General features: G+C 54.6%; 3 protein-coding genes across 3 annotated transcripts; 1 reads left to right on the plus strand and 2 right to left on the minus strand.

Annotated features, from left to right (window-relative positions):
- Nucleotides 1-4,311: 4,311 nt before the first annotated feature.
- Nucleotides 4,312-5,321, plus strand: CTRU02_200335 (uncharacterized protein; the record flags this gene model as incomplete). The annotated part of the gene is made up of 2 exons (XM_070203671.1): nucleotides 4,312-4,506; nucleotides 4,608-5,321. 2 exons carry the CDS (start codon nucleotides 4,312-4,314, stop codon nucleotides 5,319-5,321), a joined length of 909 nt encoding a protein of 302 aa, XP_070062253.1.
- Nucleotides 5,322-5,911: 590 nt separating this feature from the next.
- CTRU02_200336 (ran-binding protein) lies at nucleotides 5,912-8,567 on the minus strand (the record flags this gene model as incomplete). The annotated part of the gene is made up of 7 exons (XM_036718337.1): nucleotides 5,912-6,063; nucleotides 6,116-6,622; nucleotides 6,671-6,824; nucleotides 6,876-6,968; nucleotides 7,275-7,405; nucleotides 7,457-7,680; nucleotides 7,735-8,567. The coding sequence occupies 7 exons, from the start codon at nucleotides 8,565-8,567 to the stop codon at nucleotides 5,912-5,914; spliced, it is 2,094 nt and encodes a 697-aa protein (XP_036589338.1).
- A 2,089-nt stretch (nucleotides 8,568-10,656) lies between these two features.
- CTRU02_200337 (DUF1711 domain protein) lies at nucleotides 10,657-11,543 on the minus strand (the record flags this gene model as incomplete). The annotated part of the gene is made up of 2 exons (XM_036718339.1): nucleotides 10,657-11,062; nucleotides 11,122-11,543. The coding sequence occupies 2 exons, from the start codon at nucleotides 11,541-11,543 to the stop codon at nucleotides 10,657-10,659; spliced, it is 828 nt and encodes a 275-aa protein (XP_036589339.1).
- Between the last annotated feature and the right edge of the window lie 2,466 nt (nucleotides 11,544-14,009).

Below are 14,009 nucleotides of genomic sequence, written 5' to 3' on the forward strand. Positions count from 1 at the left end.
CCAACTTGACCGACTCCTGGGCTCTCTGGAGTTCTGGAGCCGCGATAATAGGTCCGAAGATGGGGGTGGACTTGGAGGAACCAAGCTTGGTATGACGCCGAGTTGTCGTCCCACTCGCATGCGTTCTGGAGTATTTCTCGTTGATCCAAGGAGACGACAACGATTTGCATATTGCGTCGTTCGAGGACCTCTGCAGACCTCACCTTGACGCAGCACCGTGCTCCCTCCATACTTGTTTACACTATTATGGCGGGGGCCGCTGCTAAAGTCACTGCATCAGGTCCCGCGGTAAACGTCGCCAGAAGCAGTAATGGAGAAAAGCCTGCCCCCCCCATGTGCCAAGTACCGGTACCTGTTCCCCCATCTGAGGCGGGGGGCCGGTTTGCAGTTGAACTCGACTCAGGGCCACCAGCAAGAGCTTCAGGGTCTTTGCGGATCAGCGGCTCGAGTGACCGCAAAAGCTGGTTCGGGAAACGGGGGAAATGGGCATTTCGCAGGCAGGGGATGGGGGTCGGCCAGAAGACCGTCGAGCGTTTCGCTGTGTGGGGTAGGGCGAAGGCGGCAGGTCATGACAGGCATGGGGGGTTGTCGCCCTGGATGTACCGGTACCCGAGCGCTTCTGGTCCCTCTCTATGCCAATTCTCCGCATTGGACTTGACTGGATCGCATCAACTGTGCTGCAAAGCGATCCTGGGAAAAATAACCAATGCACCGAAGCCTACCTTCTCGTTCGATTCCGGCCTAGGGCGGGGGGAGAACAGCCAGGCGATGACATGCTCGGCTCCACTTTTGAGGATGATGCTATGCTGTGCTGCGCCGTTCCATGCCCATGTTTATCCTGCGGTCAATGTCAAAGGTCATGCCCTGCTGTAACGGGTTTGTCTTCCCTCTTTTGTGTGTATCCGTATCGGCACCTGGTACGCAGGCAGTATCTTTCTCCCGACTGGCGGAAATGATGCGGTGTTGTATGATATCGACCGAGGCAGACGATGATGGATGGGAATGGGCTGCGAAGCGAAACGAGGCCAGTCGATTCAATCCGATGCGAGACCTCTTGCCCCCCTCCCTCCCGATTGCTTAGTAGTTACCTCACCTCCTCCAAGTCCGGGAGGTACGGATTGGCGTCCCGTCCCAAGATTTTCGTCAGATATGGCGAGACCAGTGGCGTCTAGAGTCATGACTGTGCGGCTGTTGCGTGGGCTGGTGCGGACTGAACTCTATCTCGAACTGGATTGCGGGGAGAAGACGTGGATGGACTTTGGAACTGCTGGATCTGGAGCTGGAGCGCATGATCACAAGCCTCGAGCGACAAAACCCGGGGAAACTGCGCAAAACTCAAAAAGAAGGGGAATGTGTGTCTTCCCCTCCCCCTGAAAGGCTGAATATGTCCGTTTCGCCATTTGCTTGTGATTCTTTGCTCTTTCGCTGGTCTCTTTCAACCCCCTCCATGCCACTGAAGCCATCGTGTGTTCGCCATAGCTTGCCTCTTTGGTGCAGCAGGTACTCGAGAGGCGCTCAGTGGGACCGTCCATACGTGAGAGTAATAGACGGCGGGAGATCAAGTTCAGGGGTGGCCGGTCGGATGGTGGGGAACATGTGAAGAAGAACCGAACGACATTGACGGAATGCCCATTTTTACGTTCCTTTCCACCCCACAGAACTTTCCTCTGCCTGGCGCCCGTCAGCTCCCTCATGGCTTGGGTTCCGACTCGTCGACATCGGCATAATCCCGCGTGTACATTGTGTATGTGTGTGTGTGTGTGTGTGTGTGTGTGTGTGTGTGCCTTGGACACAGATGCGGAATATCTCGGGACTGAGATCTCCCAAGCCCACTTATCGCCCCCTTCCTCGTCAGGACCCGCTGAAAGTTCCATGGAGCTCCTGCTCTTGGCCAAGCGCAAGAGGTTTCCGTTTGCTCGCATCAGACTCGGAATACCCTCGGGATGAGTATCCCCCGGGCGGATAACACAGTACGATGGCCATGTAGGACCACTCTCTTCTGATATGGGGGCCAGAATCGTGCAATCTCATGAGATGGCAAGGACCCGTTGAAATATCTTTTTTTATTTTCTGCCTGTCCTGAGTGCCTTGATTGTTATTCATCCGTCTGTCACCGCAATACGGCGCCTCAAACTCGCATAGTGCAGTGCATCGCATGGCATCGCAGCGCAGCATCCGGAAGCCGTTGCTCCAGCATCCAGCCAAGAGGTGCAACCTCGTTTATAATACGGCAACCTATATCTCAGCAATAAATCATGTCTCGGATGGGTTAATCACCACATGTTAGGAAGGTTCTTCCTAGACCAATCCTTGAAGGCATGCAGCGTTGGTCAAACCACCAATGCGTTTGTAGCAATATTTTTTTTTTCCTGTTCTTTCTTTCTCGTAGGCGGCCTCAAGTCCCGCTAGCTCGCCCGTGTCCAGTCAACGGACGTAAGAGAGTAAGGGAGCAAGCAGAAAGATTAACAATCAATGGCGTAACCCCATCGGGCTTTGAGGGATATGCCCAAACAAGTTATGGTAGCCCAGAGAGCATGAGTGAGGACTGGATGGAGCGGTCGGTGGTATTGGAAACTGGCGCATACACTTGCATCTTTGTGCATGAGTCGCGGCAGACCGTCTTGCTGCTCCGTCCGCTACCGTCAGCCTGTCCTGTTTTGGGACCCAGTCAACCCAAATATTGATCCTTGAAGCGCCTTGCGCTTGTCTCTGCTACTAGGACCCCGTAACGAGGTGCCATAGGTGCTAGTAGTCGTAATAACGAGTGTGGCCCTCTTGTGTTTTGAGAAGCGGGCCTGCTTTGTTCTTGCCACCACTCCAGAGAGAGTGAGAGGACAGTTACGCAATAAGACGCCGTCCACGGAGAGAAAAAGAGGCGCCAGTTTTGCCAATTGAGCGAGGAATTTGCCCGAGAATACCGAGGGCCACCTTGCAAATAGAAGGCGTCAAATTGAGTGGGGGACTCCGCCAGCCGCTGGAATTCCCATCATCAATTCGCCGTGATTAATCCGGAGCCAATGACCGACGGGTCCCTTTAAACCAACCTCACCGACTCGGGTTATCCTAACATTTCATTCACCTCGGCAGGGCTCCATTCTCCCCCATTCACCTTGAGGGAGTAAAAGAAGAAGAAAAAAGAAAAAAAAAAACTTGGTCGGACTTTCCGCCGCACCCGTACGGATTCCTAAAACGGATACCGACCCTCTTTGGCCAGACCGTCCGTCGATGGGACCTGCAGCGCCCCCCAGTGCCAGCTCATTTAGTTTGCCCTGCATCCTGCGTGAAATATAGCGGCGGCGGAAAAGCAGGAAGGGTTCATAAAAGGAAGGAAGAAAAAGGGCCGGTGACATTTACGAGCACGATACTCCGTAAGTGAAGAGGAAAAAAAAAAAAAAAAGTTAAGCGTAGACAGGGGGTGGAGGGGGACCGCAACGGTAAGAAATTCAGGGTCCATCCGCAGCGCCTCAAAACCGCCCTCGTAGTAACAATACTGCAAGTCTTTCTGCAGCCATGCCAACAGTGCAGCTGTACCAGCAGCTTATCCAGACCACAACCACGAGCGGGATCCCGCTTCAAATTCTCCTCCAAGGTCTCCATTCTCACGGATTTCCCTGGGTACTACGTAGTAAAAAGGCTAGCCTGCCATTTGTTCCGTTTCCCATAAACCTCATGCCACACTAGCCGTGGTTCCGTACCATTATTGCACCACCCAACCCCTCTAATGCGCCGAGAAGGAAGGGAAAAAAAGAGATATCCTTATCTCGCATGCGGGAGGGGGGTGACCGTGATAAAATTACCACCTCCTTCGCGGCAGATGGGCGGTGTAGAAAGAAGCGCAACCTCGATAATCTGGCAATCCTCTCTGCAATGTCGTTTTCCGCTCCCGATTACGATCCACCACCCCCCCAAAGGCCCTGCAAATGGCAAGCTAGCTAGGTAGCTCCGACCAACCAACTAGCTCTTTGCCTTTCCCACCTGCAGCTGCCCGCCGAGACCCCACCCCGGCACCAATTTCTCGCTCCCCTTTCCCACGGGCCAACAAGGAGGCAACACCACCGCAGAAAGCACCACGAAAGCACGCGAGACGCGACCAGACCAGCATACTCCGTACACGAAAAGAGAGTGAGAGGGACCAAAAAATCAAAAAGAGGCGCCCCATTCTCTCAGAAGCTACGTACCTCGTTCCTGGTCGAGGGTCTTCTTCTCCCTCGTCCGGCCCGGAGCTCCGCTCACTCACTACTTTCCCCTCCACTCTATCGTCCGACCCCTCCTCAGCCTCCCTCCGGCCTCCTCCGGCGCGCCACCGCAAACATGCCGGACCACACCCCGAGGAGCCTGTTCGCCGTCCCCGCCCCCATCGCCGCCCTCTTCCGGCGCTTCCCCCTGGCCGTTCTCCCTCCGAACGACCTGCCCCTCCGTTCCCCCTCCCGCGGCGACACTCCCGTCCTCTACGTCTTCGTCGCCGCCGAAGATGCCCCCAGGGCCGACCGAGCTTCAACCCCTCGTGTCTCAAGTGGCAGGTAAACGCTCACCCACCACGTCCCCTCTCATACCGGAAAAAAAAAAAAAGGAATGCTCACTAACACGGCCCTTTCCCTTCCCAATAGACCTTCCTCAAGATCGCCGGCGTAGAGTTCCGCATCCTCCCCTCAACAAACCACGCCTCCCCCTCCGGCGCCCTTCCCTACCTCCAACCGCCGATACCCTCTCGTCCCGTCCCCGCCGGAAGCAGACTCGAGTCCTGGGCCCTCGACCAACGCCCCTCCTCCTCCTCCTCCGAAAAGAACCCCTCACAACAGCCGCCGCTCCCCGAAGGCCGCCTCCAAGCCTACCAGTCCCTCCTCGACCACCGCGTCCGCACAGCCTGGCTACACGCCCTCTACCTCTCCCCGGCCAACGCCGCCCTCCTCTCCCGTCTCTACATCGAACCGGCCACCAACAACCCCGTAGCGAGACTAGCCCTATCCCACCAAGTCTGCTCCGCCGCCGAGGCGGAAGTCCTGAAAGCGACCCGGACAGCCGTGGTCGATCCGGCGCGGATATACGCCGACGCGCGCTCCGCGTTCGAGGCTCTCGCGGCGCTCCTGAACGAGAGCGAAGGCGGCGGCGGCGGCGGCGGCACAGGCTGGTTCTTCGCCGCTGAGGACCCGACGCTGTTCGACGCCTCCGTCTTCGCGTACACGCACCTCCTGCTCGACGACACCTTCGGCTGGGCCGACCGCACTCTGTCCGAGGTGCTGATGGAGTTCCCCGTCCTCGTGAGACACAGGGAGAGGTTGTCGGCAAGATGCTTTCCCGACGACGACGTTGTTCTCGTGTGAGAAAGCAAAGGGGGAAGGAGGGGGGGGAGACGGTTGGGGCTTGTATTATAAGATAATCTGGAATCTGTCCGCTTGACCTGCCTCAAAGGATAACGGGGACATGTAGAATTTTTCAAAGAGTGACTGGGCAATGATCGGTCCGGCACGGTTTCAACTCGATAGACCTTCTCATCATCATTATCATCATTTCATCGTCGCAAGCGATACAACATGGTAGAATTTTGCAAAACTATGTTGAAAAGCTTTGCTTTGCCAACGTACGTACACACCGTCACCGTTGACGAACAGCACATTGTCAACAATAGCATGTCCATTTGTGCAGCGGCGTCAGACGCCCCCAAGTGAGACCTATGTAAACTACCCGTCCGCCACATCAGCCAATGCAAAACAATCCTCATAACCGACTGTAGAGTCCACCATCCCCCACTCCAAGACGAAGCCTGACGCCGATAGTATGAGTAAAAAGGGGAAAAAAGTGGAGTGGGAAAACATGACATGTTCTAAATTGCACACAACAGTGGTGGAATACCATCTACGACATCCCAAGGAGGGCCTGGACCCCGCCTTTCCTGGTCGGAATCGGTCGTCCCTTAAAAGGGCTGGGACTTTGGGATATCTTCGATGACGTCCTGTAACGAGATAAAGGCGCCTGGTCCGCCATTTTCTCGCAAATCGTCCAGCAGGACACTGGTCTGGGCGTAGACCTTTTCAAGAGCAGCACGGGAGGACTTGCCCAAAGACACTATTACGCGGGTTAGCTGGGTGCTCGCGTGAGCGGCACACTGTTTACTCACAGAGAATCGCCGAGTTGAGCTCTTCTGCCACTGCTAAGCGACCTTTCCTGTCAAGTAAATGGGCAACGTCTTTCTCCATCAGAGGGTTGCTATACGCAAGAAGGGAGTAGATGTCCTCCAAATGCTTCGAAACCTCCCGTCGGGGGTCGTTCTTGAACTCGGCTTGCAGAGTCTGGCCGTATTGCAAAGTGGCCAGCTCCAGAGCATCGATGCCGAGGGGTGCACCTTCCGAGCCTTCCGTATCCATTTGATCCCAGGCGCCATTCTCGCCTCCGTTGGCGTCAAGGTCCATAGCCGAGGCACTCAAGTCAACGGCAGAATGGCCATTGCTCTTCTTGCCCTCTGAAGCCGCCCTCATTTCCGCACCAGCTCGTACCATTTCGATGAACTTGCGGCACCGAAGTCTGAAGTACACCTGCTCGTTGTCCTTGAGAACCTGGGGGTAAAAAGCATTGGTGTGCTTGAGTGCCTTGTCGATGTCGCCCTCGAGTACGGCTCTTCGGATACCTGCGGTGGTCAGTCAGAGAGCGACAAATCTTTCGGGTTTCAACATACGCTGTCGCTTGTTCGCATGCTCATCGTCTTTAACATTAATGCCCTCTATTTCTGCGTTGGGGTCGATGCTTAGGGCCTTCTTTTCTGCGTTAATCTCTTCCGCGAATGCTCTCGCTGTCTCTACGTAACCATCGTGTTGTAAGAATTGCAGGACCTGTTTCTGTCAGCAGGCACACAATCTGGTGGCAACACAACCGCAACTCACCAGAGCTTGGATCAACTCAGTCTCACTCATTGCTGGCGCAAGACTTGCTGTACTCGTCTCGGAAATCTCTTTTTGGATACGCGATTTTTCAGACTAAGCGGCCATGAGTTAGCAAAAGATTGACAACAACCTCAAAATACTGAAGCGAAGACAAGCATATGTGTTTCCGTAAGCACAATCGCCGAATACTGGCTAGCAATAGCACATGAATATGCCATTGAGCGTCCACCTTGACAAGTCCAAAAGTAGGTAGGGCGACTAAGGCGAATCGGACACAACGAGGACAAGGACAGCTTAGCCCGTCTTGAGACAAGGGGAAGGGACGGTGGAAGCAACCCAAATGAGCCACATCAAGCCACAACATAGGGCGAAGGGAACAGCAGCGAAATGGTAACTAACCGTCATCATGCCCTCAATGTCGAACACGAAGGGTGTCTGGCCAAAATTGACGCGAACATGCTCTCCTGACTTTTTCAACCCGACTGTGGGATAAAGATGGCTTCCCTTTCCAATTTCTCGGAACGCGGTACCTAATAGAAGTCAGCCGAAGATGTCCTTCATCGTAAGTGAGTAATCTGTACCAAGTAGACGTCCGTTCTTGGTAAAGAATGCACAACCGGTGCGGAAGTTGATACCACAACCGATGACATCAGACGCAGTGAATGAAGGACCGTATGCTTTACCACCGTTTTGGCCCGCGTAGCAGTGGCCATCATCGCTGTGGTATCCCCAAGAATCCGGCTCCCAGCCTGGAGGCCGTGATAATGCCACTGTCTTGGCCGAGAATCCGATGCCGATCGTCATGCTGCAATACCAGTCAGAAACTGCCTTATCCTTACACCTTGCCTGGAAAACCTACTCGTCTCGCTTTCCTGACAATATTTGAACCTCAAAGTAATAGATACCGCACTGCGGTGGCATGTGATTGTCGGCACGTATGCTGAAAGCCTCGTGATCGCGTTCCGTCTGGCCTCTGGGCCCGATGTATCTGACTTCCAAGCCATCTGACAAGATATCCAACGCTCCGTACTTGTCGTCTCTGTTCCACCTTGCGGGCAGCGGGGTAAATGTTTCGTCTTCCTCGAAAGCGGGGGGCTTCTCGATGACGTCGTAGTTGACACCGCGATGTGAGGCCGGCTTACTGTGCAGACTAACACTACTAGGACTCGTCGATAGGTTTCCAGCGGCCTGTACCTGGGCCGCTTGTGACTCTTTCTGCGCCTGCACCTTTGCCCAGTGCGCTTCCTCTAACCGCTGAACATATGTTGATCCAGCCAAGTACGGGGGCACGAAGAAGCCGTCTCCGTTTCCGTTTGCGGCGCCGGACAGCTCATTTCCCGGTGTCGACATGAACATATCGAAGACCCTCGAGAAGGAAGGCAGTTGAGAACCCTGCGACCACCGCCCGGACGCACCGTTGAGGCTGGCGCCGTTTCTGTCCCCGTCCATGTCGTCCCCTCTAATCGGATGGTAACCGCTTGAGGCCGGTTCGAACGTGATGTCGTCGGAAGAGTTCAGAATCTGATTGATGACTGATGTACGGCCAGGATGGGATAGGAAGGGCGGGTTGGTGTTCGGGGGTGCCCCGGAAGCGGCTGATGCGTAGGAGGAGCGTCGTGGAAGAAGACCAGAGCTACCGGTCGTTGCGTTGGAATCTGTATAATGGGAAGAACCATGAAACGGGTTGGTCATGGTGGGGAAGGGTCGAGGATCGTGGAGGAGAGCGGCGGCGGCGAGTTCGGCACACCTGTGACGTTCTCGTTCGCTCGGGAGCTTCGTGGAGCCCCGAGAAGCCGCAATCCGAGCTTCCCAGGGTGGTTATGCGGTGGCGGAGATCGAGTCTACGGTGCTGTGTGGTCTGTTCGAGTCTCCGGCAGGCGGTCGGCTTTGGAGGAACGGGGGGATCGTCGGGGAAAGGCCAAACAAGCAATCGGCTTCGGAATGGCGTGCTGAGACGGATAGTTAGATCGGGGTTGCACTATTACGATATGGTGTGCGTATGTGGGCAGGCGCCGAGAGGTCAGGGGTTTATTTCGCTCTACTAAAAGGCACGAGAACGCACAGATGAAGGTGTACTCGTCAGTGCTAAGGAGCGGCGCAGGACAGCTCGATTATCATGATAACGCGTTGATGAAAGGTCGAGAGATGGGGTTGATTGATGTCGGGTGCTATCGCTCCAGGTCGGTAGGTGGAGATGGGGGGGAGGTACAGGGTGAGCGTACGTACTGGCAAGCTACTGGGTGTGGTGTGGTGCTGCTGTTGGCAAGGTAAGGGTAACGGACGGAACGTGGAGAGTTGCATCCATGCGTGGTGCGGTGCGGTGCGGTGCAGTGACGGAAGTGAGGCCCAGGGCGCGGGCAAAAGATAAGCGGGTGTTTTGCTGTTGGGCTTGGCCTGTCCCGAGCGTGTCCGCCGTCGTCCCAGTGTATGATGCCACTAAACAATCACGAGAGCAGGTCATCATTAGAGCCTGGCAGAGCCAGTTGAGGCGCCAACGGGGCCAGTCACAGCAGGCCCCTACTGCAGGCAGGACTCTCCAGGGATCGCTAGTGCAGCGGAGCAAAACCAATCTGGACCAGGACGGTGTTATCGGCTCATGCACTGTGTGCTTGGTCGTCCCAGGAATCGAAACGCCTCTGTCGGATGCCTTTAGAAAGCACCTCATAACAGGCAATAATTGTTTGTCCACCCAAGCCAATGATAGTGATTCACTTTTAAGGACACTTTCGGACTAGAAATTTCTTATCTGACAAAGGAGGTGGTCTCGAGTAAGACGCTCAGCCAGACCTGAAAGGATAGGGAAACTCTGTCATCATACAGTCCGAATCCATAAATTTTCGCACTGTCACTTAATCACCTAAACCCAGTCTGGGGGAAACCTCTGGCAATCCCAGCCCCTTTGATTATGTAAGATCCGTGCCTGACACCAACGTCCCTTGGTCCCGGCCTCCTCCATCACAAGGAGGCAAACGGGCTGAATGGGGGAATCATGGGAGGAGGGCACCAATGCTTTTTCGCACTTTGCCGACAGTGGGTTCCCACATGCCTTCGGCCACCGATGAATCACAACAACGACGCCAACACCGCCCAGGGTGTCATCATTCGCGGGTCTGTAACAGGACCATCATGAGTTTTGGATGCATCAAGACGAAAATACGCATACACAGACAACGAAGCACTGCCGCGTGGCACACTCAAGGTTGACCGTCTGCCTGGCGTCAATGCAAACGACCCGCAAACTCAACTTGCCTTACTTTTACCTGACCAGCACCTCGCTCGCCGGCTGCACATCGCCCTCATGATTCAATCACCCCTATTCGAGTGGGAATTTTTACATCCGAGGGTTTCGCTCGGCACTAGACAACCGGCACATTTCAACCATCGCAACAGTCACCCGAGCACCGCTTGTAAGAATTCCATCAATTCTATCGCCCACCCCGTAAAGGGTTCTTCATGCATGCACCAACTTTGTAGTATACACTTTGCATCTTTCTTGATAAACGCCGTTGCCTTGGCAGCTATCGCGCTGAACCAACATACCAAATCTCCTGAACGCCAGCGGGCAAATGCCCGCACGAGAAGGTCTCATCCATTGACGGCAAACCCTAGGCACTGTGTGCCTCTGCCAAATGCTGTCAGGCAAACCCCCGACCTTTTCCATCTTGACCGCCAAACTCCAAGCTGTTGTGTACATCCATGGGGTAGCCTAAGATTGCATAGCTCCATGATAAAATGAAAGAAGGGGAAAAAAAAAAAAAAAAAACACAGCGCCATAGGGCGGCTATGATGCGGCGGAAATGGCCATCGGAGCCGGGGAGCTGGCGGGAACACTGCCGGGCGCGCTCCGCATCTCAACGTCAACGCCGCTGTTGACAGCACTGTTGGCATCGCTCTTCACCTGGTCGTTCTCCTTGTTCTCCTTAGTGCTGCTGTCCGCAGAAGCGGCAGCCGATTCTTCGGTAGTGGACTCAGGAAGCATTTTGGGCGGTGCGGTCCAACGAGGTACTTCCCAGACAATGCCAGTAAAGCTTTTGAGTGTGAAGCCGCCCCTCGCCCATTTACGGCAGGGCTTGCCTGATCGGTCGAGAGCTCGGAGACCGGCATTGATGGCTCCCTGATTCGCCTTGGGGCCTAGCTTGTGTCCGGCAGCTCCCGACCGGGCGTTAGGGTCGATTGTGCCATCCTCCCTATATTAAATCATTAGCATGCGTTGGTTCGGAGTGTTTTGATACATGATGTAACATACAATCGAGCCTTCTTTTTGGGGCCCGGTTTGCCTCGGACCTTGGGCTGGCCATCGGGTCCAATGCCATTAACAGCACCAGGACCGCGCTTGTTGCCCTTCTTCTTGGCTCCTTCGGTAGGAGGTCCCATTGAAGTGGGTGCTGGAGTTCCGCCTGCAACAGGCGTGGCAGGATTGGAGTCAGATGCGTTCTCGCCATTCGTCGCAGCAGGAACAGGCAGCGTCGTTGAGGTGGCAGGGGAGTCCTGCGATTCTTGGTTCTCCTTGATGCCATTTGTCTCATCGACGTCCATCTTGACGGGGGAATCCTCCTTGACGGGACTAGGTTCGAGAATTTCCTTCAATTTTTCGGCGTTAACAGTGAGGATAACGACAAGTTCGCTCTTGGCTCCTGATGACTTGCGGCGCACGCTTGGGGAATCCATTTCGATGTGTTCGCTATTGTGTGGTGGATGGAGTAGATGGGTATGAGGATGAGGCGTGGAAAGGGGAAGATGACGAGCGAAAGTTCGAAGGGGAGGCGACGGGAAGCTGGAGAAGGAGAAATGTTGACTTTGTCGAAGACACAGCTGGTTTGGTGGATGGGGTGGCGGTCGGGCCAGTCATCCAATGGCCACGGTAATGATTCTGGTGGGCAGGGGATTGGCAAGGTTTTGGGCGGTGCGTTGGTTTTGGTTTGCGGTGCGGTGAAGTGCGGATTTGCGGGTGGCAGATTATTTCGCGTCGGCGACTCGCATAGTCGGCGGCGAGGTGGTGATGGTCTGCAGAGACGATATGGATGGAATGGAAGGGTGGAAAGGAAGAGGCGATGGGGAGAGGAGAGAATTTTTATTTTATGGGGGAGTCCCTCTGGTAAGTTTGGCGTCTCATTTTCGAGAGAGCGCCAGACCAGGCGGCGTGACAATAAACGGTTCTCATGCTGGGTTGGGTGCGGTGCGGTGCTGGGTGCGTGGTGCTGGGCTTCGCTCCCGTCAAGAATTGACCTCCAGCTTTCGCTTCCTCTCGTGCAGCAGCAGCCAGCGCCGCAGTTGTGGGTAAGCGAAAGCCTGGGACCTGGGGGGGCCCGTGGCCGGAAAGGGATACACAGGTGGATTCTTTCCCCCCTTCTAGAGGTACAAGGGTACAAGGCCCGTCTTCTGGGTTTACGCGCAGCACGTAGGGCAATCACGCCTCACACAGCCAAGTACGAAGTACCTGAAGCCTTACGCGGTACCTTTCCTACCCTTGAGGTACCTACTTAATTACCCATATACAAGTCGGAATGGAGAGGACGGAGAGAAGAAGGGGAGGAAAAAAAAAAAAAAAACCAACACCAAGTACGTACTGCGATATGCTCCGGTTCCGCCGCCGGGCCACCCACGACAGCAACAGCAACATGGGCTGGACAACCTTCCAACTTTGACGAATGTTACTGGATCTTGGGCTTTGAGATTTGGGGGCCTCTGACCTCAGCAAAATACCTGGGAAAGAAGCTCAGTAACACCTGCCACAAACCTTTTTTTCTTTCTTTCTTTCTCTCTCTCCTTTCCACCCATCCCTTTAATCATCCTCGTCCGAAACCATCACTTCCTCGTCTTGTCTCCGGGCCAGTCGCTCGTTCTTTTGGCCTTACCTTTCCTTCGTAATTCCCGGTGTCCAGTGCCTCAGGCAATACCTTGTTTTTATGTCTTCAATCGCGCCTTTTTGACCGATCTGCTCTACGTCTAAATGTCAAGGCGATGGCGAAACACTTCAGCACTTCGCTACCTGTCTCTTACCTATTCGGGCAAGGCTTGACTCGAAAATTCGCGATAGTACGCTACCTTTTCTAACACTTCCCCCCACAGCACCGCGCGGTATACCGGACGATGATCCATGGCCTTTCCAGACCTTTATGTGCTACGAATTATTTCCCTCGGGGTCATGACACGCTCGTGACCTATTCGGTTCGGCACGCCCACAGCAAAACGACAGAAATGCGGGCTGCCACCTAATGCAATATCCAAGACGAAGGCAATCTCCAGCATCGCTAACTGGGTCTCAGCAACAAACCATGCACTTTCAGCTAACCGGTGAATGATTAATGAGCTGTCAAGGGCAAACCACGCCCAGCAATTGTTACCGCCGTGCTCGCTATTTCGGATGCAACCTGCAGGAACTTACTGTGAGATCAACGCGTTCGGATACCCGGTCGGCGAGGATCAAGGGCGAAGAATCAAACTTGGCTGGCGCACTGCAGCACTCTGTTCAGGGCAGCCCAGAACCTTGAATTGGTGGTGTTAACTGCAGACTTCCTTCCTCGTCATCCTGGTATTCCCTTGATTCCACAACTTGGGGCAGAACTCTGTGCATTTAAGCCCTCAACTGTCGCCCATTTTCCGTCCAGGTAGCCGCCTCCACTACATCATCGGACATGGGGGAGGGGGGCAAGAAACCCCTTAAAGACAGAACTAACGCATCAACCTTTGCAATCCAACCGCTGTGTAACGCCATCACCGAATCAGGAAGATCATCGTAGAGGAAGGAGAAGCTGGACAGGCAGTGAATTGACCACGCCCGAACGGATTGCAACCAAGCCCAGGTTGGAACATCGTGGGCTCTCCGATGGGCACCGGAATGGCCAAAGAACCATCGCAATCTGCATTCCCTGTTCTAATCATTTGAGCGAGCGCTCCCTGTAATCTGCGTGTTCCCCCCAATTAATGTCAGCGGAAATACAAAACCGCTTCCCATAGCTACAGCTACTTTTTTCTGTACGCTACATGCAAACACTTGAATATCATTGACATCGGTATCGATCTCGAAATCAACACCGACACTAGCCTGCGAAAAACCTGAGTGTAGGTGCCCTGGAGCCGTAGGAATAGGGCAGCAAAAAACCCTCCCGCATCTGCCGTGATCTCACTTCCCTG

Source organism: Colletotrichum truncatum (assembly GCF_014235925.2).
Source record: "Colletotrichum truncatum strain CMES1059 chromosome Unknown Contig_0001, whole genome shotgun sequence".
NCBI lineage: Eukaryota > Fungi > Ascomycota > Sordariomycetes > Glomerellales > Glomerellaceae > Colletotrichum > Colletotrichum truncatum.